The sequence below is a fragment of the Alligator mississippiensis genome, chromosome 5 (genome assembly GCF_030867095.1).
Source record: "Alligator mississippiensis isolate rAllMis1 chromosome 5, rAllMis1, whole genome shotgun sequence".
In the NCBI taxonomy this organism is placed as follows: domain Eukaryota; kingdom Metazoa; phylum Chordata; order Crocodylia; family Alligatoridae; genus Alligator; species Alligator mississippiensis.
The window spans coordinates 194272263-194299527 of record NC_081828.1 but is presented as its reverse complement, the minus strand read 5'-3'; the positions used below and the strand labels follow the sequence as shown (position 1 = coordinate 194299527).

The following is a 27265-nucleotide window of genomic DNA, read 5'->3' as shown; positions in this document are numbered from 1 at the left end:
CTACGAGCCTTTTGTTGTAAAAGTATACTAATGAATAGAAATGTTATAACAGGAACAGAAGTCTTGTGTTTTCCCTTCATCATGCATCATCCATTTTAATTAGACGAAAGGGTGGTGAGCACTGTGACAAGAGTCTGGAATTAAAATCATTAATTGATGTCAAGCTGACGAGAGACTGCTAACATGAATTTAGTGACAGCAGGAAAGAAATTAACCTTATTACTTTATTTAGTACATTAGATTTATTTAATATTTTTTCCCATGCACGCTCAGTATAGCTTCATTTGTGATAATGGAAAAGACAAATAATTGTTAAAAACTATGTAAATGTTTATGATTTCCTAGCAACAATGCTCACATAGTAAACACTAATAACAAAATATCGAATCACATGCCAAACCATCACAGCATTTTTTCACAACAGCATCTTAAATACTCTAAATGAGTGTTATGTACTGTAGTCTGTTTTAGTTGGCCATGTGTTTACAAAAGTCAACACATGAAAAACATACAAGCAACTAAATATTAGTTTTCTGTAGAGTAGGGAAAAAATGTTGGTGTTGAAAAAACAAAATACGTTTTTCCTGATTGGTGATAGTGATGGGAATAACTGGCTCTTGCATCATTGGGATGCTGAACTAATAAGAGATGGCATTTACTGTTAAGTTTCTATCTTACATTTGAGAAGAAAGCAAGACAACAGTATCCTACAGATAATTTGTGACCTGAAAGGTCATAATAAAAGAATAAAGCAAGGGTCATCTTGCAATTAAAGGCCATCTGGAACTGTTAAAGCTTCAGATGTAGTAGGGATTCAAGAGCAGTACACTCTCCTGATGTCTTTCCAAATTTCCCAGGGAGACCGTAATATTTGTATTATTTTGGAAAACACCTACATTTTCCCCTATGCAAAGTATTTTCCTAAAAGAGTTTATCCTATGTTCAGAAAAAAAAGATATATATTAAATACAAACAGCATTTCTGTTTGGACTTGTTACATAACTTACAATAGGCAGGTTCAGCCTTTAAGTTTTTTATTTGGATTAAATTAATTCTGCTTTTACCCCCTTTTAGCAGTGACAGTAACCTCTACATTTGTATCTACAATGGACTTTCAATCCAATATCTTCCATAGAAGTAAGACCCATAGCAATTTTTTTCTGACATCTTGCATCACAGTTTGTAAAAAAATAATTAAAATATGCCAGAATTGCATACAAATGTCTCTTTTCTATGGATCTGAGAGAAGTAGTATGTATGTGAGTGATAAATTAATTTCATCATGAAATCCTCCACTGATAGCATTGTATTATTTTGATAGTCATGCGTCTAAATTAATAGGTGTAGTACAATTTATAAAAATGAATCAATGGCACTACTTTTTAAAAAGTAAACAGAAAACATATGGCATAAAAAGACTGATCTTTGGCTAATTCCTTGAGTCCATTCCTGCTACTCTAGATGTCTGTAATAGTATAACTGTTGACATCAGTGGGTGCATACATTTTGGACTTTGTGGCATAAAGACAGTTTTTAAAATAAAATACTTAGTTTTCTATATCCTGTACCTATTCTATACCTCTTGCAGTGCAGATATTAGTAGATCATTACATTTAAAGGTCTATTTTATCTATTAGCCAAGGAAGCATAATAGCTTAATGCACCTACCCATCTCTGTTAGCCACTTAGATTCAGATCAAGATTGCATTAAAAATGTAACAGTAGAAATCTGTAGAGAATTTTTAAGGGAAAATGGCATTATGTCTCCCCAGTTATGCTCAGCTATTGCAGAGGCAATAGAATTGCTATACACTTATAATACCAAATACCTGTTTAAAAAACAAGAAGAGCCATTTCAATATATTCAATAATGAAACTGTGTTTATTGCTATTGAATTGAGTCTCAATGAAAACCCATAAAATCCTCTAGGCTGCACAACGGGAGCCTAACACTTTGTAGCTAACAGCACTTAAACACCATGTTTATTCTAATTCTTAAGGACAGTAGCAATTACCTGAATAATCAAAAGGATACCTGATAGCGTATTCACAACATGCAGTGAGAGCCCCATCCCCAGTGCAGATGTAACTTTTCATTTGTAAATAGTTACAGGATACAGTTGCTTTAATAGGGTTCAAATTACATGGCTCAGCTAGTGCCATGCCATAGCTTTTCTGCTCTGTATTTATTTCAGTGTTCAATTGTGGCATTCTGCCAAGGCATATTTTTTGAATGAATTTTGGTAGATAATAATAGATACACAAACCAGAAACTGTGTACGTTTTTGCTTGCTTGCTTGCTTAGGCTTACAGGATTTTTTTGTATAACCTTTGCCTCACTGGTAGCAGTGGGTTTTTTTCCCCTCCATCCTGGAGCCATTTTTTTCCAATGCAGATTTGGTTCATTTTCCAGCTTCTGGATTATGCTGCTTGATGTTCAGTACACTGGTCGCATGGTAGTATAGGCACCCCCAGCCTAGTGAGTTAGGTATTTGTACTGGAGTCAGAATCTCATATATCTGTGGACATTACTCTGAGGAGGCTAGTGAGACAATGTTGTAACTGCCTAAGATGCCTGCTACCTGAGATGCCTATGAATAACTGAATCTCTTATATTGGGTATTTGGATGGGGATCTTTGACAACTGAAATACTTGCATATTGTAGCAGCTAGAGGGATAACAGAGTTGCTCTAGGACTCAAGAGTCTACCCATAAATATCACATTCTGCTCCCTAGTATCACTAGTATTCAGCAAGGTGAAGATCCCAAATGGAAGAAAAGGCCCAACAAAGCAAGCTTATGTACGATTAAGGAAATTAGTTTTTCTGATCTAATTGAGGCTTTGAGTAGCATTGCTGGAGTCTTTGAGGTCATTCCTCCACTACAGATGAAATTCACATACCAATTTGATGCCACCTCAGTCCTATAAAGGGGTTAGATAACTGTTGAAAGTCATGCTACTCTGGATGGAAACCATCCATGGAAAACATTCTGATGGATGTAACTATCATTTAGTCTGATAAGTTCAGACCATGATCTACCATGGACAGATCATGGGCAAATTCAGATTTTTACATGAAAGGGGACAGGCAATGAAAATGCCATTCCTTCCAGTATGTATACCACCAAGCTTCCTGTGTCCATCTTATTTCTTTGTGATCCTGCATAAATCCTCTGTTTTTCTGTCAGCTGACACCATGCCCAGTTTAAAAGGATCAGCATGTTTGTAACCAGAGGGCCAACAGTGCTACTTATTGAAGGGAAATGATGCAACTACTGGCCCAACTTCTTGGATTGTATTTGCTAAGAAACTTGGGATAAAATGCATTAAAAAAATTAGTGGAATCCTAAAAACACTGCAAGTTATGCATAGTGCAGACTTGCTGAAAAAGAGGCATTGGGGTGTAACTAATATAGTGCAGCCGCTGATCGCAATTGGCAATAATTCTTGTTTTTGTGCTCACAGTACCATAAGAATCAGATCTGAGATCTTGGGATAGGTGGAGTTTTTCATTTTGAAAGGAGAGGTACTGATGAAAGGAATTAAATCTATCAGAGATTCCACCTAGAGTCCGGAAGTAAATCATGCTAAAGTCTTCATCGCTTTCTTCCATAAAAGTTTGTCTCAGACTGTTGTGTCTGTTCCTGTTTGCTGGGACTGTACCTTCTCCTGACTCTTCCTTTCTTTAATTCTTCCACTGTCTTTCTCTTCCTTTCATTTATAGCCATCTGTGTCTCTATGAACATCAGCCTAATGTTATCTTCTCCAGTTATTGTTGCCCAGATGGAGTCCATAACCATCTCCTTTTTAATTTTATTTCCTCCTGTGTTGTAGATCATTAAAAACTTCTGAAACCCTTATAGGCCTTTTTCTATCCACTGCAGGTGTGGGGGCAGGTGGCTTTTGGAGAGATGGTAGGCACTGCTACATATTCTGGTTGACTAGAAGGTTTCAACTCTGTGAAAAAGGAAATTAGAAAAGTTCCCTATATGAATGTAATTTCTTTAACTTTGGCATGCAAGGCACCTTTCTGTATGACCCATTATCTTCAAGCCAAAATAGTAATCTATAAATGTTTAATTTTTTATTTTTTTTTAATTCGGCTGTGCTAATATTTTGATCTCACTGGTTGGAAAAGGGCTGAATGCCAAGCAGCCAAACTGATTAAAAACTGGTATTTATTTAATTCCATAGTATTTGTTAGTGTAAGTGGCAGGCATATAGGTAAGGGAAGAAGTGTTTCTTGGTTCCAGGTTGCTAGTTCTGCTACCCATTAACCAGAGTCATCTCTTTGAATGTTCAGCCAAGGAGGCCAAATGGCCGTGCTTTGGGACTCTTCAGAGTTCTGATAACCGATTAGCTCGATTTTTTTTTTTTTTTTTGATTGAGCAAGCAGACTGTCGCATGCTGGTTCAAAGAGAGATTATAATGCTGGTATTTATGGTTATTTATTTAAAAGAGCAGTTGTAAAAAATAGTCTACTTGAACTCCAGCAAAAGTCAAAGAAAGAAAAGGATAAATTCCCACAAAAAAATCTACCCATTTCTGAGAACTAGCAAAAGAGCCAGTAGAACCCTGAAGACACTATGAAAGGGAAGATATGTGCAACATGAGCTGGTTTTACTTGCTGACTGAGCCCATAAAGTATTTTCCACTAGGATATCTGACAAGAATTGGCTACAGGCCAGCCACCTTATGACCTCTTTCTTGGAGTGACAATCAGGCCAAAAATTGGCCTCAGTGCTGATATCCCATCTGACTGACTTAAATAAGCTGAATTACTGACTTAATAAGTGTGTCATTGGTTTTTCCTGTTTTCAATCCATTACACAGAAGCTGGCCAATTGGATGGTAAAAGTTGGTCCAGTGAACTGGAAGTTAAATATCTTCTTATTAAGCTTCTGCCCTTATACAATGCTGTTCCTATACTTAATAAACATTGCATCAGCTATCTCACATGTGGAATTATGATATTCCAGTGCTAATTCTGTAAGTCTTTGGTGGAAGAGGTGAGGATACTGATTATCTATGGGGCAATAATTGAATCCTGGCAATAGCAAAAGCAATAAATTATATTGTTCAGGTACGCTGCAGACCAGAAGCAGCAGCTGCCAAAATAATTCCTGCTCTTACTAGAGGATGATTCTTTCATCGCAACAAGAAATGCAATGTGCTCACTATAAACTCAGCTCTCAAACTGCACCCATGAATAAAGCTATAGATTAGAATTTTCAAGTGCTTAAGTCGGTTGTTTAAATAAGTTCCACAAATGGCTCCTAGGTTACTGAGATGCTTTTAAGTATTTTACGCTGAACTATACATGCATTAGGAGTTTCCTAATTATTGACTTTGTTTTCTGTTGTTGATTAGTAGAGACTATATTTAAATCCTTCACCTTACTGTACTACACCTTCATGAGTTGTAGCATTTACCAATGGTCTGCTGTATCTCTTTGGAAGTAGAATGACTAAAGATCTGCTGTTGAGTTCATGTAGCAGATTTAAAATGCTCTGGAACACTTGCCTCACTGCAAAAAGCAAGGATAGACCTTTGGTCTCTTTTGGACTAAGTGTGTATATATAGTCTATGTTTCTGTATAAGAGAAGGGGGTGGATGTCCAGGTCACAGATCTCTGGGCAATGGTGAATGTGGTATTTCCATTTCAGTTGATTTTAAAGCTAATTGTAGGTTCTAGGTGACCCTAGGTAAGTCTTGTGAAGTACATAGCATATAGGAGGCTGGAGCTCCCAGTAGCCATACACAGTGCCAATTATGGTACATCTATCTATGAGGGTGATCAAGCACTGGAAGAAATTATACAGAGTACCTAAAGAAGCTCTGGATTATATCCATCCTTGGAAATTTTCAAGAGCAGGTTAAAGAGATGCTTGACTGGGATGATTTGTTTTACTCAGGATTGAACCGACCTTGAGTAGGGGATTGGACTAGATGGCCTCGTGAGGTCCATTCCAGCCCTACTTCCCTATGATGCATAATAGGCAAGGAAAAGGCAATGAAGTTAGATTTACCATTTACAATGGCACTGTTACCTTGCACCTTTGCATAATAGAATAGCTGTGTACTTAGCTAAACGAACCAGTTACCTACCTTTATAGCTGATGTCTAGCAAAGGCGGTGATAGGTTTGCTGAGAGTTATCTAGTCACATGCTTTTACTGCTTGATCACTGGGTAGGTCCTTACTTCTGGGAAACATTGTTTCAGACATACTGGTATACAAACATCATTGGATTTGCTTGTTAGTAGAAAGGTTTTGGTACATTTTGGCATGTTCCGTGGCTAACAGTGTTATCATTTAAGCAGTTATCATTAGTCTTTTAAATTAATACCCTACAGATAATGTGTAGAGAGAGTTCGTATCTTTCCTTATGCCATGATTTCAGACTCAGAAAAATACAGAGTGCACCAGTTGACATTTTCAAATCTGCCTTTATAACCAGAAAGGCGTTGACATTTCTTGGTTTTTTAATATATATATATATATATATATATATATATATATATATATATATATAAGTCCAGATTAATTTAAAAAGAGCAAAATTAATTAGCCAGTGTTTCCAAAGTGCTTTGAGGATGAAAAAGGAATATATAAATGCTTACTATTATAATTATTGTTAAAACCATGAGGGAGGTCTTAACTCCATTTTCAGTTGCATTCATTTTTATTAGTCCATGTCATTAGTGAATTAACTGCAGTAGTGTCACCCTGGTATCATCTGGATGTTACATTAAAAATTGTTGCAGGATGGCCATTTGCTTTTCCAGAGGCTGGATTTAAATAGTGGGAATGTTGCTCATCAATAATGGAAATGGATTAAACCAATGCCTGGACAGAAAATACCTAGCACTAACTCCCTCTATATTGTATATTGAGTTAGTTGTATAAGTGTATGTTTTGAGTGTCTCCAAAATGCAATAGGTTTTTAATTGGTTACATACTGTACGTATGTATTTGTATGAAATGTGTACAGTTTGTTGAGTTGGAGATATCCTGTATGAAGCTGGTTATTTATCCACAAATGCATAGAGTCATTTTGGAGTTGAAAGCAGTGAAAATTTTTGGCATTACAACACACAGTTTTTTTTTTTCCTTTAGGCCAATAGCCAGAATTTTTTGAGAGAATGTTTAAGTCTTTGTTCCATATCATAAGATCCCTTTAAGCCTGAAGAAACATAAAATATTTAAGTACTGGTATCTAGTGCCCTGAAGAAGTAAAAGCCTAAACAGAATTTAAATGTTAGATTGAAATGGTATTGGTTGTTTGATCAGAGAAGTAATTTAAGAAAAAAAATCATGGATCAGTAGAAGGGGGACCCTCTTGTAACCTTAACCTTTGAATTATCATTTGCCTTTAACAGTACTTACTGTAAATAGCAATTGAATACTTGGGGTATAATTCACAGAAAAACTGCTGCTGCAATGTGTGGCATGAAGACTTTAGATTTTTAATTATATGTAGTATAAAATGTGATAGCATATGCGTTGCTAATTTGATTATGGGTAATAGCCTGGGAAACAGTTCTGGATTCTACATAATAAATGGCTTACTGCCATTATTTTTCAGTTTTCCACCATATGAATAGGGTTAAACAGGCTATGTGGAACCACATATGGGCAGGTACCTTTGTCCTTCATTCACCTGAGTTTTTGATGCAGAGTATAGTATTGCATTGCTGGACCAAAGACATTAAAAGGCCAATAAACTAATAAATGTTGGACTTTGCTTAAGGTAAAACTTTCAATGTAAGACTTGAGAGAAAACTTTTCATCAGCAGGGGGGCTAGCCATGTGGTATGCATGGTTAAACCCCGGCAAAGTTTGCCAGGATGGCAACATGCCATTCACTGTAATACTAAGGATGATATCACCACTTATATAGGAATGATTCATAATTGCCATGCAACAAAATAATATAGTTTGGTCTGACTGACGGAGTGTTTCACTTTATGAATAAATTGTCAATTCTGTGCACTAAAGTTTGGCCACCAGTAATATGTGAAATATTTGTTCAGTCAAACCAACATCAGCTAAATCCTTCAGTGTCTGATGCAATGGTGGCTCTTGAAACTGAAAACTAAATGCCAGAACCTACCAGACCAGCTTCTCTGACCTCCTTTATTTTTTTCCTTTCAGATAGCAACATTATCAACAGATGGCACAGAAACCCCAAAATACAATTAATATAGAACTATAAATTGGAAGTGAAATCCTCAGAGAGATGAGATCAGCCAAAGCAAGTCATTTTCAGGCTTTGTTCCCTGGTGTTAATGCCTTGTGTATTACACATGATGCTTGGTAGAATCCAATATATAGTTAAGGCTGCAAACAGTTCGAATTTTTGCCACTGTGTGATACTTATGATGTATGCCTGTTTAAAAAAAAAAAGGCAAAAAAAGCTGTATTTTGAAACCTGCACATAATTCTCTTCGAGAGCTAGTCCTGTTGCTCAGAAAAAATAAAACAACAAAAATAAAACAAAACAAAACATAAATAATAAAACTGAACAAGTTCAGCAAAAAGTCGTACATCTCTTCTGGGTGCACTATAAGATATTCATTTGCTTCAGGTTGATTTCCTTTATGATTTGCTTCAAGTTGATTTATCTCCCCCCCCCTTTAAAATAGTGTTAATAGGACAAAAAAAATTTTAAATATCCAAAATCTAAAGAATTTAAAAAAGGCACATTGCTCTGTTACACTAAGTACAGGCAGTCCCAAAGCCTGAGGCTGAATCAATTCAATCTTCACAGGTTAGTTTAAACTGTGTAGACAGAACTGATGAGCAAGTGAACAGACATTCACTTTTGATTCTGTAAAGGCCTGCAGTAGCCCAGGCCAGAATCTGGGGAGAGGGGAAGGCGGGGTGCTAGAGCATGCCTCCCTGCTCGGTTGGAGCAGACAGTTTAAGCTAAGGGTAGCCTGCCCAACCTGTAAGGGGGGCAGTCTGTGGGGGAGGTGCACAGCATCCTGGGTTGCTGGGGGACTGTGGCTAAGCGCAAGGCAGAATCGGTTCAATCTTCACAGGTTTTTCTAATCTGCATAACTTGAGCCAATAACAAATTAAGCTGAGGTTCAGTGTTTGGGTGGCTAAAATAGGCAGAAGCCTGCATTGGACAGGCCAGGAGCCTGGGGACACTCAAGTGCACCACTCTTCATAGCCAGCTGGCTAAGACTGCCAAGCACAGCCCAGTGGTAGCCCAAGCCTGATTGGCTGCTGGACACATGCCACCTCCTCCTTTTGTAGCTGACTGGGAGGGGAGACCCAGCAGAAAATCTCTCCCCAGCTCCTGCCTCTGACACAGGGGTGGGGAGGAGGACCACACCATCTGGCCCTGTCTCCCCCTGCTAGGGCCAGCCTTGTGTAGGCAAGGCCCCCACTGGGGGGCTTTTCACCCTCCCCCCCTCTGCAGCCTGGCTAGCAGGGCTCTGATTGGCTCAACCCCACTCCCTCCACAGTCCCATGCCTGTGAGAGGTGGTGGGTAGAAATGCACACAGCCAGGGTCTGCCTAGAGTTAGGGAAAGACCCCAACTCGGGGTTTGGGCAATGATCAGCTCAGGCCTGCCCCCCTCCCTAGCACCCGTTCATGAGAGGCAGGGGCTGGGGGGCAAAAGCTAAAACCAGCTAGGCACTGCCCCTTCCCCCCCATCCCCACCTGGGGACTGACCAGCATGGGGGGGAGAAAGCCCCCGCCAGGGGCTCTTCACTCCCTTGCAGGCCAGCTTGCTGGACTGATATCAGTTCAGCCCTGCTCCCTCCCTAGCCCACCACTTCTGAGAGGGGAGGTCGGTGTCGGGGGAATGCACCAGCTTGGCCCAGACTAGACCCCCAAGCCAGGATCTGCCTGGTGGGGGGGGGGTGAAGCCCCACACTGTAGGCTTTTCACTCCCCTGCAGGCCAGCTTGCTGGTCTGGGATCAGCTGAGCCTTGGCCCCTCCTTAGCCCCCACCTGTGACAGGCACGGGGCAGAGAGGTGAGCACAGTGGCTCAGTTGGACACTGCCCTCCCTCCCAGCTGGGATCTGCTTGGTGCGAGGAGAGTGGGGGTAAAACCCCTCCGGGGGTTTCTTTGCACCCCTGTAGCCCAGCTCACCAGGCTGGCAGGGGTTTAGCCCTGACCTCTTCCCAGCCCTCCTGCTTGTGAGAGACTGGGGGCAGGGAGGGGAACACACTGGCCCAACGTGGCAACCCTAGCTGGGGTCTGCCTGGCATGAGGTGATGAAAGACTACACAGGGGGGCTTTTTGTAACCCCTCAGCTTGGCAAACCAGGCTAGGATTGCCTTGACCTTGCCCCCTCCGCAGAAGGGTTTGGAGCCAGTGCCCCCTACCTTTCACAGGCTGGAGAGGGGTTGGGGCTGAGCTGATGCTGTTCCCGCTTACCTGGCTACTGTGGGGGTGAAAAGTCCCCATTTGGAGGGCTTTCCTTCCCAGTGTCCTGTACTGACAGAGGATGGGGGGGTCTAGGGGTCCATTCCCTTGCCATCCTCCCCCACCCAATTCCTCTGGGCTGACATGTGCTGGAGCAGGGGCTTTAGTGTCTCAGCTCAGTGATAGCTGGGGGAGGGGCCAGCCCTGCTCCTCTGGAGCAGATAGCACAACCCAGGGCTGCAAAGCATTCTGGGATGCTGGGGTGGGGAGTTATGAGTTAACTTGAATTGGGAAGGAATCTGGGACAGAAGTTCCATAAACCTGTTTGACCTAAATCAGGTAAGTCTGATACTATGTCCAACCAGGTTTATCTTAAACCGGTTTTGGCCATTTTGAAAGGTGATTATATGCACTGAACATCTGTTCTGCTACAGTTTTAAACCAGCTTTGGATGCGTTATACCAGTTTAGATGTAATTTTTGTCCCTAGCCCTAATGTTCAGGTGTGTTAGTGTTCACCGTAAAAATTTACCTTTTACATATTTATTCATACCATAAAATCTATTAGAGTGCAAAATCATTCCAAAGACCAGTGTGTGTAAAATGTTTTGGTAGAATCTGTCCAGGGAAAGACCCTTAGAATGCATGGGTGAGAAAATATCCCATAACATGCCTAGCCTAGGCCAGGGATTGTAAATGCTCGTAAAAGAATGAATGGCACTGACTGAGCAGGAGATTGTGGCCAAGCATGTAGTTTGCATTTGCAGTTGGTCTCTTCACTTCGTGGAGTGGAATCTGGCACCAGCACTACCAATGCTGTGTGTCTTTGTCCCTCAGGATGTTTGGTTTTGCTAGCACAGAAAGGAATAACTTCTCTCTTCAGGATTTCATAATAGATTCAAATTGAGGATATCCCATTGCTTAAATCTTTCAAAAATGCCAAAGTGAACTTATCACTTGTTTTCAATAATGACTAAGTATTGAGGAGGCCAAGTTGTCTCTCTTAGTCAGCAAAACTCAAGGAGAATTTTTAAGTCAGCTTTGAAAATCTTTCTTAATTTTTTATTCCTCTGCGTGTTTTGGAAAGTCACCCCATTTAACTGTGCAATAACTAGTTTCTGAATGCTTCGTCTTACACTGATAATAGTGCATTCATAGTAGGTTTTTTGCATTTCACTGTGTAGAGTTCCATATGCCAAATTTTCCAAAACATCTAAATGATTTAGGAGTCTGCATTGCAGTACATTTCAGTAGTAACTTAGATGTTTTGTAATTTTTGTGTGTTGACTTTTCTTGTATCTGCACACTTGTCAAGTCAATAACTTCATCATATGTATAACTGCTTACCTTTTGTCTACAAGTAAAATGCATCTAGGATTAAAATGGAAGTAAAGTATAAGAATCTATTTGCCTTGTAAAAGTGCCAAATAAAATGGGGCATTTGGAGAAAAAGAACCTGTTTCACGAGCTGGCAATTGGATTTTATTTCCTTTTCAAATATTTCACAAGCGATTGTCTATTAAGTACAAAAATGTTGGTCTTTAGGCTCATGGAGTCATTAGAAGTGGAAGGCATGGGGCCCGAGGACCATACACTCGTATGAAATATGTTTAAAATGTGACAAACTTAAAATCAGCATATTCCCAAACTGAAGTGAATTATCAATCAAATCTGAAGGTCTGTGTGAAGTAAACTAGGTTATTCCTGTGGTTCCTAGACCTTTTGGAATTAAACATACATAGCTACTCTGGCAATGGCCACCTTAGAATAACTTTAGCTAGATAGAATAAACTACAGGCAGTTTCATTCTGGTTTCAATGAAAGGCAACCCTGGGATTATCATGGACATTTAAAAAAAAAATTCTTTATTCTTGCTGGAACCTTGTTTACCCAGTGCTTCAAACCAGATACCTGAAATAAACACAAGATTGCCTGATGGAGACTGAAATTGAAAACAGCTGTGTACATGATGTGCCTACAGTATTGCCCTAAAGTACCTGCAAGATAGGGAGAAAAGTAACTTGCTATGAAGAAAATATGTTGGCATAAATAAAAGTATTTTCACATTAGTATGATTTTTTTTTTAAAATACAGTTTCAGCCTTGTTTTAATTTTGCAGAATTCAAGCTAAAACACGAGAATTTCGAGAGAGACAAGCTCGTGAACGTGACTATGCCGAGATCCAAGAGTTTAACCGGACATTTAGCTGTGATGCTGATCCAATGTATGCTGGAATTGCTTCTTATGACTCTTCTTCAAATAGTGGTACAATGACTTTGAATATCAGACCACAGAGCCCTAGGGAAGGACAGACTGTTGAAGCGTTGTACGCCCAAGTGAAAAAACCACGAAATTCAAAATCTTCACCTATAGACAGGTAGGCACCAGACATAAATCAATACTCTGTTTCAAATTCAGTCTCTCAATGTTTTTGCCATGGGTGATGACTGTTCATCCGTTGTAAAGCCAGAGCTGCATTTTATTAATGGCTTTTAAAAAGCCTTCACATAGAAGAATATTGAGTTTGCACGAGTCAAGTCATAATGGAACAAGAGCACAAACTTTTCAAATGATTCTAACGTATTTCATCTCATTCTTAAAATGTTTTTGGATCCAAGGTTAGTATCAATTTAAATAAAAGTCAGACTTGTAACAGTCACTGGTTGTGGCTCTTGCTAATATGCTTGGAGGCCAGCAACAGTTGTGAATTCTATGTGGAGCAATTAGAGCTGTGCAAAACTCTTGTAATGAAACTAAGGCCCACTTGGATTACTGTTTTTGGTAAAAATCTAGACCTCTGACCTGCTTGTGACTCTTTTGAGGAAGCATGGCTGAGAAGTGAACTCCAAAATGGGCTTTTCCTAGATTCCCTTTTTATAGGTTAGGCAGAATGATTTCATAGACATTAGGGCTGGAAGGGATCTCAGAAGATCTTTGAGTCCAGCCCCCTGCCCCAGGGGCAGGAAGTCAGCAGGGGTCATAGGATCCCAGCAAGATAAACATCCAAATGAAGGCATTCAAAGTAGGTGCTTGAACCATCTCTGGTGGCAGTCTATTCCAGACCTTGGGGGCTTGGACAGTAAAGAAATTCTTCCTTATGTCCAGCCTGAAACGGTCATGGAGGAGTTTGTGACCATCCGATCTTGTCATCCCTTGTGGCTCTCTGGTGAACAGATGTTCCCCCAGACCCTGGCGAGCACCCCTGATAAACTTATAGGTGGCCACCAGATCACCCCTGGGCCTGTGCTTTTCCAAGCTGCAGAGTCCCATAGCCTGGAAAAGCGCATGGATTTATAGCATTTTTATTTTAATCTTTTTATGTAAAATATGTCAGGTTTTTTCATGGTTTACTCTCAAAATAGGGAAAACTCTTTTATTTTGGTTCAGCATGCACAGCAAAAGCTAAAATGTAAACCACAAACTAGGACTGATGTAACTTGGCAAAATCCATGGGAGTTGAAATTGGAAAGGTTCACACAGCTTTGGCTGCTGTATAACTAAGAATCACAACTCTGTTGGCTTATAATTTTGATTTGATATCTGCATTTTCTAAATTTTGCCAAATACACTTTTACATTCCAAATATTAAAAAAAATTGGTAACTGAATCGAGACTACTTTTATATTCAAGGGTTACATTTTAGCTCATAGGTGAAGTGAAACTGTTTCTTTTTTCCCCCCTTCCCTTCAGAAGATAAATACTGCACTTGCCTCAGTGAAACCATTTCTCTTGGTTATGGTGTTTGAAATATGTAACCTATGTCAGAATAAGTCTCTATGAACTTGCATATTTAATTTAAAATCAGCAGACATTGGTGCTGGTAGTGATGTAGCACTTAACCTCAAGGGAATGTAGCTATCACCTATAATATAGCTGAGCTCCCAGAATTATTTTTAATTGAGCAATAGAAACTGTTACAGATAGCCCTCAGGTGGGAAACATTTTAAGGAAGAGGCTTTGAGCGTGGAGGAAATCTGTATGTTATTACAGAAAAAATGCCATCAGATACTGCAGGTGCACTTTGCCAAACATTTTTGCAAACATTCAGTAATGCATGGCTGCCTTTTCCTTTTTTGAGCGTTCTGTTTTTCTAGGTTGCTTAGAAAATATGCCTTATGTAGGGCCATATTTTGTTCATAAAATAAACACTTTTGGATAAAATGTTTTGATTTCAGGAACAAAATGCTTTTAAGTAGATTATTCCACTCTTAGTATTAGAAGTTTTATATAATGTTTCTTTTATTTATCCTTGTATTGATCAACTTGTATACTTGGTACCAGAAATCGCATCACTTTCAATGACCTTGAAAATCAAGATAGTCTGGTAGGATTGTATGGTTGCCATACTGAAAGTCTTATAACTGTTTTTGTTAGAACAAAGGTAGTGTTTCATGTCTGAGCTGAATGGCATCAATGTCATATCAACAAAAAGATTTTTCTTTGATGGAAACCTGGCATGGAGAAATGCAAGACCTGCCTGACCTAGCTAACTGTGTGTGATTGCTGATAAAAGAGCAAGGGGAGAAAAAGCAAAAGCAAAATTGTGTCTGGAGTACTGATGGACTGTGATAATCAAGAGGGCAGAGCTGAAGAGCCAACATTGTACTTTTTGCACCTTCATACAGTGCTGCTAGTTACAAATTCCAGAAAGTACAATAGGATCATGCTGTGAAAAAAAGGAGAGATCCAATACACATATCAAACAGGAATAAAGTTTAGAAAAAACAATCCAAGAGCTGGAGCTGGTAGAACAACAGCCACATGGGCAGAGTGCTTTGGGAAGCAGGGGCATGAAGGAGTGGAAATTAATGCTAGACAAATTAAACAATTCAAATGAAAATGGATATTTAGTTATTATCCATGGCTACTGTTAGACATGAAAAAAAACCTAAACAAAAACAGCACTTTATTTTCAGCGTGGTGCATCCCTAGACCAAATGCAGCTCGTGCCCAGAAGAGGCATCACGTTAGTTTGACCTGGCTTGCCCAATGTCTGTATAGATTGGGCACTTCAGAAGGGCTTTTTGACTCTTTTATCTAATAGATCGAATCAACTATTAGATAAAAACACCGAAAAGCCCTGCTGACGCATCTGATCTATATAGGTGCTGGGGACACGTGTTGAACAAATGCATTTCCTATTTCGGTAAGGCACTGGTTTTTTTTTGTTTGTTTGTTTGTTTACTTTGTTTTTCATATCTGTTAACGGCCATGTGACTAAAGGTCCCAAGGAACCCTTATAAGCCCTTCTGACATACTACTTGTATAGTGTATGCATCCTAGCCATAATGTAGCTTTTTACTCTGTCTTCCCAAATAGCTTCTTAGTAGCCTCTAAGGCCAGGGACAGACATTACACATAAACCAGTTTAAGTGATCAGAAACTGGTTTAAACCTGTACCAGAACAGATGTTCAGTGCACATAAACCAGTTTGAAAATGGCTGAAACCAGTTTGAGATAAACCTGGTTGAATGTAATATCAGACTTAACTGATTTGGCTCAAACTGGTTTATGCAATGCCTGTCCCAGAGCTCTTGCTCGTAAAAGATAAACCAGACTCCCCCCAGAATCCCAGCATGCTCTCTGGCCTGGGCTCTCTGCTCCACAGTAGAGCTGGCCCCCCTCGTCTGCTCGCTGCCTGGAGCTCCAGCAGAGACTGCAGGCACAGCAGGCTTCCCCCTGCCCTACTTCCCTGCCCACTGTTGAAGCAGGGATCCCCCCTCCCTCCCTCCCTCCGATCTCCCACAGCACAGACCCTAGCCTGGGGTGGGCAATTATTTTGGGCGGAGGGCTGCTTACTGAATTTTGGCAAGCCACCGAGGGCCGCATGACAGGCAGCCAGGTGCAGATAAGTATTAATTTTCTAAATTTTTTAGGGGCCCCGCAGGCCAGATGGAATGTCCTGGCAGGCCGCATCTGGCCCACAGGCCACATTTTGCCCACCTCTGCCTTAGCTCCATGGACTGTAGACATGTGGTATGCTAGCTAATGTCTGTGTGTGTCTCCAATTTCACTGGGACAAGCAGACAGAACAGTGACAGCTTAGGACTTTTTCAACAGGTCAGCTGGTAAACTGTTTAAGAAGAGTTTGAACTAATGGAGGGAGGCTCTTGTTTTGCTGATGAGGTGATAAACACAGTTATCAGCTCCCTGCTGGCTTGCTTGCCTGTCAGTTTGCTGCAGACAGTATAAACAAGCAGAGGGAGGGAGATTGAAAAGCTCCATATCATCAACAGACACATGCACTGCACACCCCTGCCTTGCCTTAGAGTGCTAGCATGGGGATGGCAACACTTCTGCCTCTTGAGCAGCTAGCGGGGAAATCCTGGGATGGTGCAGGCAGACCTCCCTAATGAGAGCATCCTGCTGGGGCCCGGCCATGCCCCCCTATCGCTTGTGGAAGGGCAGGGAGGGCTGCTCTAGTGCTCCCCAGCTTCTAGCCTGAGTCACTGCAGGCGTGTGCCTGAATTTCCTCAGTACAGAGAGAACGTCTGTCGGGTTTCAAACCAGTTCAGCCTAGCCAGGTTAGACTAACCTGCAAAGATTGAATGAATTCAGGCTCAGGCTTTTTGAATGTCTGTCCCTAGCCTAGATAAGAGTCCTGAGATAGCATTTTCATGAAGATGAACTTGCTGCTGTGCAGATCTAGATCAAATATAAATGGAGCAAGCTGCCTATCAGTGTTGGACTCTGTCAGTGTTCAGTCGTCTTTCACTGCTTTCCAAGCCCTACATAACTTTGCTCTTTCTCCTCATCTTTTGCCATTTTTTTTCATTTACCTCCCTGACATATTTCAAACAAAAATGCCACCCTTATCTGCTTTTTTGTCATTCCATGACACTAATATCTTTTACTGTACACTGAGTCCTCCTTCCCAAGTTTGTTTACTGTCTCCTCTAGGATCAGGTTTACCCTGGTGTCCCACCTCTCATGATGTACACAGGGAATTTGATGACTGATAACATTTGGCTTGAAGAGCAACTGGGAATAAGTTTTATATATTGTAAATTGCTACATACATGCCTATTAACCATAGCCTTATATTATCACAAAGTTGCTGGTTACTACTGTACTCCTTTGCCCTGCCTTCCTGGCTGTTTGTGAGTCACGTTCGTGAGCTTGTCTCTTCGGAAGGTGCCTGGTAGTCATCATGGATGCTGAAGGAAATAACTGCTCAGTGGATATGCTGGTAAACTGCCATTAGAGGCTTGCAACTGCCATTCTGTCTCAGTTGTTTTTTTCAGATTAAAAGCAGCAGTGTTTAGCTGGGAAATTTTTATTTCTCTTACAGTTGTGTTTAGTGCCAAAAAAAATCTGACATTTAAATATGTTCAATAGGTTATTCAGAAGTTTCATACAAAGAAGCCTGTAACAAAATGACTCTGTAACAGTTTGCATACCATTGTTCAAAAATCATAACAGATCTTTCCCTAACTTCCAGCATAATTATTTTCTGTACTTGGGGCCTCAGCTAAGGTTTGTTTTTCTTTAATATCCTTAAGCTTTTTTTTTTTTGTTATTTTCAACTTTAAGCACCAAGTGGTGTAACTTTGACTATGTCATGCCATATAAATGATAACAAGCAAGGGAAGGGCCTGTAAACAGAGAGTTGCTCATCACCATTCTGAACAAAATGGTTTCTGTTTAAGTTTAAGGATGCTGAAGCGACAGTAGCCATGGGATTTCTCCAAAGTATTGTTCTGGCAAAGTTGTCCCCAAAGTTATTTGTATCTTAATTTCTAATAAGTATGCTATAAAAAATCTAGGATTCTTTTTTCGTGTGTGTGTGCATGCACATGCAAAGGATTGTTAGTTTTTCTGATAATTTCTGCAGCACATTGAAAAGCCAAAGAAACCATTATTTCTTAAACCATGTGTCAACAGCTTTCCCAAAATAAAATAGAAATGCATTGTATAATGCCAACCTAAAGCAAAATAGAAAGAGATTTTTGCCTAATAACTGATCAGAATTCACGTAAAAGTTAAGGTTTCTCATTTCCTAAATACCACTTTAATCTTACCAGTTTTGGCTACAGAAGTTCTGTATAATATGATATAAGCTGTTCATATATGTACATGAACAGCTTCTCTACAAATCAGAACTTTTTCTCATTATAGTTTCATATGGATTTCAGATTGCTTAGGAATTGCTTTTGCATGTAGAATTATACTGTGATTGAAGAAAAAGGAAATCAGTGAGGGGGGTACTGGTTGCTGTCCTTTTCACAAAGAAAGGTGCCATCAGTCGACTGAAATATATAATGTGACACTGTGAAGTTCTTCATTTTTAGTTTTTATGAAATCCTTATAGATGTTAAGCCTGCAGTATTGTCTGTATATAGCAAGGCACAGTGATTCCCAAAACGCGTTTTAAATTCTAATAATTGTAGTCTCCTGTAGCACTAAAGAGGATGCTTTGTAATCTACGTCTTAAGGAATTGGAACATGTTTTTTTCTTAGCAGAGGAGGAGTTTATTGTTCAGACAATGAAGAAAATTGAAACTCTAACAAAAACCACACAGTTTGATTCTCACTTCAGCTGCAGTATACATCAGTTGTCATTGCTATATTAGTTCCATACTATGTTCTAATGGTTGCACAAGCAGTTTGTGCTGTTAAGATTTTTTTCCCCATATGATATCTTTTATTTTAGACATTAGCAAAGAGAAATCTAGATGGCATTTATAACCAATGTCTATTTTACACTGTTTGGTCAAAAGGTATCTTGGGAATTGCATTCCTGTAGGTAAGGCTTTTAGTTTAGCTGAGAAATGTACCTCTAGCATGTTTGCATCTTACAGAAGAAAACATACTGGTGATCAATAATGTTTTTCATTTAGATGACAATGATGCTACACCATAGGGTTTTTATAGCTATTGCCTGACATCCAAAGCTGGACACTATAGAAAGACGACTCCTAATGGACATTTCCTGGCTGCCATCATGTAATCATTTCCCACCAAGAGTGCATTGTCCTCAAATATAATTGAAATAAAATAGGCACTGTGCTGCTGTAAATCTAAATAGCTTGAAAATAGTAGGCTAGACTCCCTCGGCTTGCTGAGGACACTTTAATGGAAACATAAATACCATAATCATATGCTTTTTGCATGAATTTTAACATTAAAGAAAAAAAATGTTCATTTTAGAAGGAAGACCTCCATGAACTGGATTCTTTTCCATTAAAAGTGGAATCAAGTTATGTCAAAGGAATATTTGGTGATGGGGGGAGGGGGGGGAACCCTTCAGTTGCCTCAGCATTTAGACAGTGCTAAAAGATAAATACTGCTTTAAAAACTTAAGGTCAATTCACACATTTTTATTTGATACTTTTATAGAAAAGAGGGAGAACATTTTGTTTAGATGTTAATTTGTATTTGTTCAATAGTGTTCATATGTACATAAATTTAGATAAGAGTAATGAATTCTAGAAGGTGGAAACATACATTTGAATATAATATAAAAGTCCCTCCCAAAAAGTAAAACAAGCAGACCCAGTCTTTCTGGCCTGTATAAAATATTTCTCTGTAATAGTCCAGTAGGTCACAAAAGCTTTGAAATATTATATAGCAATGCCTGCATAAATATTTGTTATAAAAATCTAAGACATACGTACTGCTATATTAAACTTTTCCTTTCCTAGTGATGTCAGTCATAGGAATTTTCTTTAAAGTTTGAGTTATCATCCATGCATATAAATCTAAGCTTACTGCCAGACTTGTAAGAGATGAAGATATGAGTTATTACTCAGGGTGACACATCCTCTAAGTGCTAAGATATTTCTTTTTCTCTTAAATGAAGAGTTATGACAATTCTTTTAGTTGCTTTGAGGTGCTCACACGGGAGTCTTTCAATAAAGTGAAAGGCCAAGGTAATATAAACCACCTAGCCAATGACATTTAAAACTTATGAAGCGGTGTAAAAGGCTAACTACCTGGGTTGAATAAGGTTATGAGTTGTATAACCCCTTCCAACCATTGTTGTTTCTTGTCTTGTTATGAAAGATTTTTCTCATGGCTAGATTCTCCACACTTACATATGTGATACTCTTTTAATGCGCAAGAAGCCATGCTGTTGCTTGAGGCAGAGAAAGTGGGTAAATGTGAAAGAATTGGGCCCAATTGTAAGGTTCTCAGAGCCAAGGACTTAATAATTTTATTTATCTCCAAAACTCCATGATTCCTTTGTGGTGCTGTAAAAATAATTAATAATTAATCATTTTAAGTGAATCTCTTTGTTAGTGTCCCCTCTAAAATGCAGGGCATCATTCTCATTTGCAGTAAGCTGCTTCACTACTCTGTCAATAAATAGGTCCTTGCAGTTGCATCCACTGCTAAGGCCTGTTTATGGTTTCAGATCCTTAATGACCTTAGTGAAAACAGGAGTCTAGCTCACTATTTCTAAAGGAGAAGGGACATGAGAATGGCCTACCCTTTAAGCATTCTGTGACAATAATCTGAATAATGGCACGCTAGCTGAAGAGTCAGTCTATCCAATGCACCACCCAACTGAAAATAATATCTGGTAAGAGAGGCAAGCATGCTTTTTTTTTTTTGCCTTCAGCATCTTTCTCCTGTGATTATGATAACCTGAAGATGGTTAGTTAATAGTGTTTGAGCCTCAGAGGAAACCCTTTGTGGCTACTGATATTCCACTCACCCATTAAATACAGTTTAGTGCTTTTCTGTTCTTTCTATGCCCACACTGTACACCAACAACCTTTACCTACAACTGTCTAAAAATAGTTTATTCCATTTGTGACTGTCGGGGCCAGTAAAAACTACTAGGATTGGTATTCAGTGTCTTAGGTTGCTTTCTCTTTCCCTTCTCCAGTCTTGATAAAATATAAAATAAATTTTAATACAAATTAATGAGGATTGATGTAGAGCTCCTATTGTAAGGAGTATTTGCTGTGACACTGTCTAGTGTTTGGATTATGAGTTTTTGTTTTTGGGGAGGACAGGAGGGGGGTAAAGTGAAGATTTGCAGTGAGCTCTATTCAAGAACTTCATTTTAATTACTCAATGTTCTAGATTCTCTTTGAAGAGATTCCAGGTCCTGATATTGTTGTGAGAACCACTTAATTATACATTTACCACAGACAAGGGCTCACTGAAACCCTGGGATTCATGTTTCCTCCTACTCCAAGTGGCCCATAATGTCAGAAGTGATGGCTATTTGTTTATTTGTTCAAAAACAGAAAGAGCAAGGTTTTTGGTGGGAAAATATGTGGAAAGATAAGAAAGAAGTGAACTTCCTGTAGGGGGTTAAAAAACAGGAAGTGAATTGGGGTCCACCCAAAAGTACACCTTATCCCCACTATACTTGGATGTCATTAAAAATCATAATTTTCTGGGGGTAAGCAATGCTTTAATTCATTCCATGAGTTTTTTATGTATTTATTTAAGTGCAAATATTTATAAGGTGTGGAGTATGCTTTAGCAGAGTGTAAAACTTCTTCCCCTTCATCAGTATAATAGTGCAGTCTGTGTGCAGAAGTGGAATAATATGGCTTCTTGTTGCCATGATATAAAAGAAGAAAGCAGCTTTTGTTTTCTCCATGCCATAGAACACAGCCTTTAAAAAATAACTCCCCCCCCCCTTTTTTTTTTTTTTAGTATAAAACAGAACTTGAAGTAAAAAAGAGAGGGGGAAAAAGCTGTTATTTCAGATAGTCGGTGATTATCATATGACTTTGAAATATATTCCAGCAAATGAACTGCATAGCAGCAAAGCAACAGAATTCTCTCCTTCCTGCTGAACTATTATCCCAGCATTTCCTATTGAGAAAAATAAAACAAATGCTTTAATTGTAAGGTTTTCAAAAGCAAAGACTTCTTACATTTTTAAAGGAAGCTTCCCAATCTTACTGTTTAGAGAGGTTAAAATCTTGTTTTTTTACCATTTCTGGTTACCTGCCTGTGCACTGGAAGCTGATGTCATGCAGCATTGTTGAAGCACAGTACAACCCATTTATGTTGGGCACTGAGAACCAGATATGGAACACGCTGCATGGTTTCTCAGTTTTAATGGGCAGAGAGAAGGGACATCATCCATAGTGTGTGTAATTTCTGGATTATTATGGGCAGTATTAATGCTTCAGAGGTGGGGGGAGGAAACTGGCAGATACTTGAAATGAGATGGAAAAATGCAGTTTCCTACAGGATATGTTTTTATAAACCATGCAAGCCTTCCAACAAAACCAAGACTTAAAAAAGAAAAGCTACCAAATGCCTGCCTTTCTGCTGAGTGTGAACCTCAGTAAAGAAAAAGTAAATATTTTTCTTTTTGTCCCTTTGACTCTCCCACCAATTCACCTGTCTCTGTCCTTATGAATTATTTGAGACTCCAGTTCTCCAAGCTCTTTGGAAAATAGAGTAGATAAGCAGAGAGATCCTGCTATGCATTTGAAAGAACCCAGCTGGATGTCAGCTCACCGGGAAAAAGTGGGATTTTGTAATTTAGGGTGTTGCAAGATCTTTTTAAAGGTGCTACCAGGTGCACACAAAATTAGCACTTTTAGGCATGCAGATACGTACATATAAGTCACAAGATAAACCCTGAGATTTCAAATAGGGATCCGTAGTATTAAAAACATCCTTTCTGAGTTCTTTGCAAGAAAGGACTCACTCATTTTTTTGTAGTAAAAACTTGGGTGAAACCTAACAGCTGGCATCTTCCAAGAGGTGCCTTGTGTCTAGTAAGGTTGAGAACCTCTGTTATAACTGATGGTTTAGGCTGAAGATAATAAGAGTTTCAAAATGGATGTTGTAGAGATGGTGGTGGCATCTCTATAGTTAAACCAGAGTTCTTTTTAGTCTTAAAAGCAGGACAGTTTTGTTACTCTTCATTCCCTTTAGGACATACTTATTAAGCAAAAATAGTCAGGGTTTGGAGTAATCTCTCAATCAGTGATTCTCAACTAGAAGAGTGCCACGGAGTGCCATGCAATGTTAGTGCTGTTAGGTGTGCAAACATGATTCACAAGATAAAACCAGAAATTTCAAATAGGAATCAAGAGTGTTAAAAACATTCTGCCCTGTTGTGGTCTTTCTGAGTTCCTTGCAACAAACAAATCACTCTATTATTTTTCTTTAGTCAAAAATGACTGAAAGCTAAGAGCTGACATTTTCCAAGGGGTTCCTTGGTCAGAAGAGGGGTGCCTTGAGTCTAAAAAGGTTGAGAACCACTGCTCTGTTTCATAATGAGCTCTTAGTCACTGTCCTGCTGTATGCACAGTACTGTACACTTCTGTCATGCATGCTGAGCCTTCCTGGGTTCAGTGAGACCTAGCTATAAGAATAAAAAAGTAACAACTTTAAGCCAGTGTCTCTTTAAAAGTGTAAAGTGTATAGGGAAGCAGAAGACTGGCTTAGGGGTAGAAACCCTTGTTTAATTCTTAGTTTTCCAAGAAAATTTCTTCTAATTTGCTTCAGTTAGAAGAAACTAACTGAATCATCTCTGAGGAGGTACTGTATGTGTCTGCTTCATTTCCGGATTCCTAAGACCTGCTCTGATCTAGTATATGCATATCTCTACAAGAACTGGCATGTCATCCACTCCCTATATACCCACAATTCAGGGCCTGATCCTGCAAAGATTGCTGATCACAGTGTTTGCTTAGGGTGAGCAGCCCAACTGCTAACATTCAGTAGTAAGGATCCTCAGACCCGAGACTTCAGGTACCTCACAGCAGGAACCATATCCTCTTGCGTTCTTGTATAGTCTGCTGTTAGATCTTAATTAATAACAGAAGATGATGGTACATAAGACGTAATGTAGCAGTTAACTTCTGAAATGTGCTATACTAATTAGCAAACCAGATTTGACCCACTGTTATTTTACGGTTAACGTCTCCCTTATAAAACAAACTATATTTAACCACAGTGTTTACCCTCATAAACTAGCTTGTTTGTTTATGTGACCTAAAACGTATCCTGCTTACGATCTGTTTCATCATTGACGGAAATGGCACAGTCTCCTCAGTGGGAGAGGATCCTGTACTATATAACTTTTAGGAAGGAAAACATCATTGTGTGTAAGTGTGTTTTTTTTAATGCCTTTTTAACATTTTGTAAACTGATTTAGTGCTTGTAAAAAGTACCAAACCTTGTGAAAGGTTACCCCTGTAAACTGAGTAATTTCTTTAAGGTCCAGTTTAAATTTTTTTCTTGGCTGGAAAGCTGAAACATAATGCTTTTCATTTCTCCCCTGCCGCCTCAACTGTATAACCAGTAGTGTATTAGATTAGTACACTATGCCTCCTGGCATCATTTTTTAAAGAACTGTAGATATAGATATATATCAAAATTTCAATGTTCTTTCATATATATGAAGTCTTGTTTCTTAAGATGCAGAAATTGAGATATGTAGCTATTTAGCAGTTAAAAGGTTTTTCGCATGGTCTATTTTATGTGATTATATTTTCTGAATAATGTTTCTCTAACATCAGTCTTACTCATTCTCTAAATATATTTTTCTAAAATACCAGTGACAAGTGACATTTAAATATATTTTCAATCTGATGCATTTATAGGTTCTGGACATATGAAAAATTATTACAGTAAATAGATTGTATACTTGTAATAGGTAAGCAATTTTGTCCTAACTAGGTTCTACTATGTTTATGATATTAAGTATCAAACAGTGGAAAAATATGAAATGAACAGCCTTTGCTTCATTTTTCACTTGTATAAGCCATATGGTGGTTTTCATATCATCAGTATTGTATTAGTAACATGTAGCATTTCTTTGTGTTCTATGTGTTAGGAAACTGACCCTGCATCAATACACTAAACCTTGATTCCAGCAGACTTTCACTGAAGCGCTAACCTTAATAGGTACACCACATAAACTCTCAGGATACAACAGCAGCTGAAAATTGCTACCACTAAAGCTTTAAAATATTATTAGCATCTCAAACTTTCATGAAGACACTAGCATTCTCAACCCTCCCAAACTGCAATGACCACTGGGAAGGAAAGTCACTTGCAAAAGACTGGGGTACCCACAGTAACAGACCTACTATGAGGCATTTAAGAGTAATCTTCCTATAAGCTCCATCACCTACGTAGCAGAAGAAGTGGATCATAACAACCTAAGTCTCTTGCTTATACAATGAAATATGGTTTAATGCTACTTCCAACTCCACAACTAATTAACAGTTGTGGTGTACAGCAGTGAGTATTGTATGCTATGAAGAAAGCCCTTCAAAATCTGTTTGGATGATTTTTTTCACCACTGGATTAATAACATAAAAGTAGCAAAAAGGCTCCTTTTGTGCTTTCTTAAGTTGCACTTTGTCTGCTTGCCTAAGATAACTATATGCATATTTGCTAAAATGTCACATTAACCTACCCCTTTCCAAGGATAGCTAAATGCCCATCAAAGCAGGAATGAATGCATCTGAGCTGTTTTAATTAGTGAGGTGTGATTTAAAGGTTGCTGAAATCAAAAGGGCTTATTCATTTTTCATCAATAATCACTTTCCTTAATATTTCATCAAAACCTGCTGATTCGGAGACCACCTTCTGGGCTTTGATTCATTATGACTGCAGACATAATTTAATTTCCCCCTCTTCCTCATTCTGTGATATGCTTTATCATCTCTGAGACATTGTTAAGATGTTTCTAACATTCACAGATTGCTAATTGATCTAACTTTTTAAAAACTGTACTTAAAGCTGAGACCTCACGACTATAGAAGCAATTCTCAATGCATTTGCTTTTACTAAATTTTTCTTTCATTCTGTGTATCTGATAATGTGTAAATTCTCTTACATATGTACAAAAATTAAGGAAATTTTTCCACTGCCTTTCTAGGAATGATTCATAATTTTTGAATAATTTGGAAACATTCTTAGGATGAAGACTAAAAATGATGCCTGAACGTACACTCAAAAGCATTATTTGATGACCTAGTTCTGTAAATCAAGCCATGGGCCAGGTGGTTACTAGTGCAACTATAAAGCAATGGCTTTGGTCCCAATGAGTTGAATATAGTTTTGAACCTAATGGAATGAGTGAGCATAGATAGATGAGAAGGAGCTGGCATTAAGTACAACAATAAAATAATAAGAGAATTAACATATTAAGAATTTATTGAATGGGGTCTGTCTATATATAATGATTCCATAAAAACAAAAAGTATTACTAGTGAGTCATGTTTTTTGAAGAAGTAAATCTTTAGGTCTTCAAATGAAGAGAAGGGGTAGGCTTGGAGTGCCACAATTGATAGGGCCTTGGTGTAAGAAGGTGTAATCAAGACAGCCCCATGTGCTTTAGCTGGACTGTACATGTGAGTAAGGATTGAAAGATTGGCACTCAAATGATCAGACCTTGAACACCGTGCACTTCCAGTCTAGGAATGCATTTGTACAGCTCTTTAGAATGAAGTTGCATAACCTGTTTCATGATAAAAAAGTTCCTCTATGCAGCAGTGCACACGGAGCCTTAAAAATAGGTCTTGACATTACAAGTCATGTTAAATACCAATAGCAGAATTCAGTGGAGTGGGGAAAGATATAAGTAGCCCAGAGACTTGTCTTCATACTGGGTTTTGCTGGTGTCTCTGGAAGAGCAGTCTTATTATTTAGACATTTTGTTTTGCTCTTCTCTCAGTCATGAAAAGCCTGTCACACTTCGTGGCTGCAGTTGATGTCCATACTACGCATGCATTGTGATCTGTAGCAGAGCCATCTTTTTTTCTTTTAGCATTCATGGTGATTTACCTCAATCCCAGCTAATTTGAATTTCAAAAAATGTCCTCTGAGTCTTGCTTAGCTGGTCAGAGCTAAATTGTTGTCTGTCGTCTAAAGCCACATTGAAGAGGTTGCGTAGACTGAATTTCATTAGCTTTCATTAGTTATACCGTT

General features: G+C 38.9%; 1 protein-coding gene across 14 annotated transcripts in view; it reads left to right on the top strand.

Moving 5' to 3' along the window:
- Window positions 1-27265, top strand: part of PARD3 (par-3 family cell polarity regulator) — a 723581-nt gene that overhangs the window by 563892 nt on the left and 132424 nt on the right. For 11 of the 14 annotated variants that reach the window (XM_059729155.1, XM_059729152.1, XM_059729148.1 and 8 more), the window contains one exon: window positions 12510-12767. The exons of 2 other annotated variants lie outside the window; for them this stretch is intronic. In XM_059729155.1, the coding sequence (XP_059585138.1) occupies window positions 12510-12767 (258 nt within the window). Of the gene's footprint in view, window positions 1-8158; window positions 8545-12509; window positions 12768-27265 lie in introns of those variants that run through there. One more of the 14 variants, XM_059729154.1, reaches the window with a different exon arrangement.